General features: G+C 38.9%; 1 protein-coding gene across 4 annotated transcripts; it reads left to right on the top strand.

Annotated features, from left to right (window-relative positions):
• The first annotated feature begins 1,427 nt into the window (after positions 1 to 1,427).
• On the top strand, positions 1,428 to 4,168 carry LOC118796956 (gamma-crystallin M2-like). 4 transcript variants are annotated; one of them, XM_036556121.1, is made up of 3 exons: positions 1,428 to 1,451; positions 3,076 to 3,318; positions 3,884 to 4,168. In XM_036556121.1, the coding sequence occupies exons 1-3, from the start codon at positions 1,440 to 1,442 to the stop codon at positions 4,166 to 4,168; spliced, it is 540 nt and encodes a 179-aa protein (XP_036412014.1). In that variant the 5' UTR covers positions 1,428 to 1,439. The 4 variants fall into 4 exon arrangements, with proteins under 4 accessions (XP_036412014.1, XP_036412015.1, XP_036412016.1 ...); XM_036556122.1 differs by lacking the exon at positions 1,428 to 1,451 and adding an exon at positions 1,762 to 1,779; XM_036556123.1 differs by lacking the exon at positions 1,428 to 1,451 and adding an exon at positions 2,455 to 2,463.
• The last annotated feature ends 298 nt before the right edge of the window (positions 4,169 to 4,466 follow it).

Genomic DNA, 4,466 nt, shown 5'->3' with positions numbered 1-4,466 from the left:
TATGGGTTTCTAGTACTATGTCAGTACTAAGCTAAAGGCACTTGATTACAGTTGAAGCTTGTAAAACACATTCCATATGTTTTATATGAAGCTTGTAACAGGTATTATCATATATCTGAGCTTGTATGTATCAGTTTTACAGTGAGTCTTTCAGTAAAGAGTTCTGACATAGAGCTGCCGCCACTGTTCTACATTCCTACTCAACTAACCCAAACCTGATTAGACTATAGCTCATATTCACAGTCACTGAATTATCTAGAACTTTCAGAAGGGGATATGTGTGATAATAAAATTGGTCTTAATGTTAATCAATGCGTGATTGGTTGATTCCTCTGTCAATGTCGATTCCTCTGTCACCCCTCTGTAGTTAATCTAACATGTAAGGCCTTCAGTTCAGCTCCTGAAGTCCTAACTAATGGGAGAGCAGCTTGGCTGTATCTACCTAGATACCCCAGAGAAAACACTACTGATTGGACACTTTTCCACAGGGAGTTTTAACCAAATACAATACCTACAGAGTTTAAATACATATGATTAAGGCATGATTAAATAAAAAATTTAAATAACAATGAACAACTATTATAGACATGTATAGACACAGAAGTCATTAGGTCTTCTCAGAAGGCCTAGAACAGTGGTGTCAAATTCAACCAGTAAAAGGGCCATATTAAAAAATCTCATCAAGTCCATGGGCCAGAGTAAAATGTTTTTATTTCATTTTTAATTAATGTTGTGCTATAATCCGAACTGGCCATTGTTCATTCAAAATGCACAAAGACTTCAACAGTAAAATACAAACACTTGTAGGAGACCTTAAAATATTATATGGACAATTGAAATATTCAAAGTTTAAACGTCCCCAGGAGCTCAGTCTTTTAAACCTACCCTTTTGCTTGAACTAGACACCCGGCATCCTCTATTTGCTGCAAGTTTATTAATCTTGGGTTCAGTTTCTGAGCTGCTGAGCTGACGTTTGGTGTTTATGTTGATTAAACTGCAGCTGAAATGCATTTGGTGATATGACTGGTGTGGAATTGTATAGAATTGAGGTGTAACCACTGTCCCATAGACCGTTGTTGGGGTAGGAAAGTCAGAGCCCACATTACGATGCAGTGCATGCTGGGGACTGTAGTGCAGCGCAATGTGAAACAGGCTAATATTAACAGAAAATGAAAACACTTTTGCGGGCCGGATAGGATTGTGTGGCGGGCCTTGTGTCTCACACATAGGGCCTAGAAAGTCTTGAAGGTTCCCTACTGGCTGAATGATATGAACAAACTTATATTGCTACATATTGTAATTGCTATATACCTCACAATACATTAAAAAACCCCATGCAGTAACAAGGTTAAAGAGGCATTACTTTCACAAAAACACTGATGGATCATATGAATCCCTGGAGTGATTAAAACACCTATAGAAACTCTTCAGGAATCAGTATGGTCAGTGTGGCAAAAGGCATAGGGCAATTCCACCCATTTTTAAAAATATTTTGCATAATTAAATGGTTAAGAACATTAATTTAATTGCTATTAGGGTCCAGGATCCTATTACTGAGATCAAAAACACCTAACACGTATCCTTTAAATTAATGTTATGAAAGCAGTATTTCCCTGTGTGATTTGGGGTCATTGCGTGATATAATTAACAAGATTAACTGTACTGTAACTAGTCATTGTAACTGTAATTATATTTTATGTTCACTGTTAGAAATAAAGGTACTGTGAAGGTACGTTCTTCCTTCATTAAGGTACAAGCAATATAAATGTCAAAGGTACAGTGGTTTTAAGGTCTAATTGTGTGTTTTTCAGGTGAAAAGTTCGATTTTGTACCTTTTCATCACTGAATGTTTTAAAACGGAACAATAAAACAAAAAGCCTGGAGATGAGACGGGGTGTGTGGAGTCAGTACAGCTTAGAACACATTTCAGTGGATTATGGTACAGTTATGTTCCCTGACTAAAGGTACTGAGATGTACCCTTGAGGGTTCCACCCCAGTGACAGTTTAGTACCTTTTTTTCTGAGAGTGAAATGCAAAATGTGATACTTTGATCAAAACATCTTAAATGAAGTCAAAATATATAATAGTATGGTCACAGTTTTTCAAGTTTTTTTTCTGTTATATACAGTCATATGCAAAGGTTTGTGCACCCCTGGTCAAATTCTATGTTTTGGGGTTTTTTTTTCTGAGTGAAAATAAGTTAATACATCTCTACAGAGAACACATTTCTGCACATTTAAATGCTAATTATTTGCTTAATTTAATATATTGTGGAACGAAATAATGTGGCCTGTGCACTGATTTTGGTGCATTGTTAAACTCAGCAAATCAATAGAAATTGTCCATTAAAATGCCTTTGTGAACAGCAATGAAAAGCCATGAAAAGTTCAATGTGTGCAGGAACAAAATGTAGAAAACTCTCCTCTTGCACTTTTAAATAATACACACATGCTTTATTTAAAGTATCTGATGTGACATAGCATGCATGGAATAAATGAAGGGGAAAAAAGGTTTTGTGCATAAATAATGATAAATAGTTGCAGAGGACAAAAGACTTTAGACCGATTGTTTGCTGTACTAATTAATTGGGTAATTTGATTTCAATTAATTTTGCTTTGATAGAGATTTAGTAGGGTCATCAGTTAACAATGGTATTTTTGGTACAGAGCGAAAGGTCATTCAGCGTCCAACAAAACCGATAATCCAGCATGTAAAGGCCAAAATAATGAACTTTATCTGCATTGTCTTGCCTATGGGGCCCATTCTAAAGTCTTCTGGAGACCGGGTCACATGGAAACCCAGCGAAAGCCCATCAGCTCTATGCTATGTTGCTGGCTCAGGGCTTTTCACAATAGAAGCCACATGTCCACTTGGGTTATGGGTCAGGTATAAATGCAAGGGTTAAACCGGCCACAGTGTCAGCTCACCAGTCGGAGATTCAAAGCGTCGCCTTTGACGAACACACAAACCACCAACCATGGGCAGGGTAAGAGCCATAGGGGGCGGCAAAGCATGAACAGCAATCACTTCAATGGTGCACTCTCATCCTAAAGGGACTCTTTTTTCCCAAACAGGTCATCTTCTACGAGGACAGGAACTTCATGGGCCGCTCCTATGAGTGCAGCAGCGACTGTTCTGATATGTCCTCCTACCTGAGCCGCTGCCACTCCTGCAGGGTGGAGAGCGGCTGTTGGATGGTCTATGACCGCCCCAACTACATGGGAAGACAGTATTTCATGAGGAGGGGCGAGTACGCCGACTGCATGAGCATGCTGGGAATGACCGACTGGATCAGGTCTTGCCGCATGATCCCCATGGTACGATTAGCTTTGAAATGCGGTAGCATGACGAGGCCTCGGCCGGCTCAATATCCCTTATAATCTCAGTCTTATTACACACTAAGGCTTACTGGTCAGTAACTGCAGGGACTTCAATGCAAACCAGTTGAGCTTCGATTAGGTTATAGAAGTATGTAACAAAACTTTGGGCCCATGTAAGGAGTTAAAGGGCCCATATCATGAAAAAAAAGTAATTTTTTGTCAATTAAGCTGCATTTTGAATTAAGTGCTTGTGTGATATCACAATTGCACCAATATATGTCTATTTGGCCTACATCAAGCAGGCAGCCAATCAGAATAGAGGCCATTTACATATATCAGTCTTAAAAGTGTAGTAACTAAAACAGCCTGTTTATTTTTTAAGGGATGAAGAAAGGCTAGAAAATGGTAAAGCATAGTTTTAAATTTTAAGCAGATGTTCTGGGAAAAAAGTAAAATATACGAAAATGTAGGAAATAAAGATTTTAAGGAATCGTTTAAAGAATGACGTAATGTAAAGGTTCTATCCACTGAACTGACTTTCTTCATCCTCTTCCCAAAACAGTACAGGGGATCCTACAGAATGAGGATCTATGAGAGGGAGAACTTCATGGGCCAGATGATGGAGGTGACTGAGGACTGCGAGTCCATCATGGACCGCTACCACTGGTCCGGCGGCTGCCAGTCTTGCCACGTGATGGACGGCCACTGGCTCATGTACGAGCAGCCCCACTACAGAGGCAGAATGTGGTACTTCAGGCCTGGAGAGTACAGGAACTTCAGAGAGGTGATGGGAGTGAGCGGCATGAGGTTCATGAGCATGAGGCGCATCATGGATTCCTGGTATTAAACCGATGTGAACATTAAATCTAATGTGAACATCTAACAGAATTCAATAAAAAAGCTCAAAAAGACAAAAAATCTTGTTGTTTCTTTTTTCTGGAGTGATGGTTCACGCAATTAGGCCTAAAGACATCTGTGAAATAAAAAATATGTCATTTTTATTTTATAGAATCATCACGGTTGTTTTATTAACTACAATAGTACACTTACTTCATTGTTGACTTGGAGACAAAAGCATTAAAGTCCTGAAACATCCATCAGAAAACTGTTCAGTCAGGATTGTTTTCTTGGTGATATCTAGGTAG

The sequence above is a fragment of the Colossoma macropomum genome, unplaced genomic scaffold (genome assembly GCF_904425465.1).
Source record: "Colossoma macropomum unplaced genomic scaffold, Colossoma_macropomum, whole genome shotgun sequence".
NCBI lineage: Eukaryota > Metazoa > Chordata > Actinopteri > Characiformes > Serrasalmidae > Colossoma > Colossoma macropomum.
This window is presented reverse-complemented; position numbering and strand designations above follow the sequence as displayed.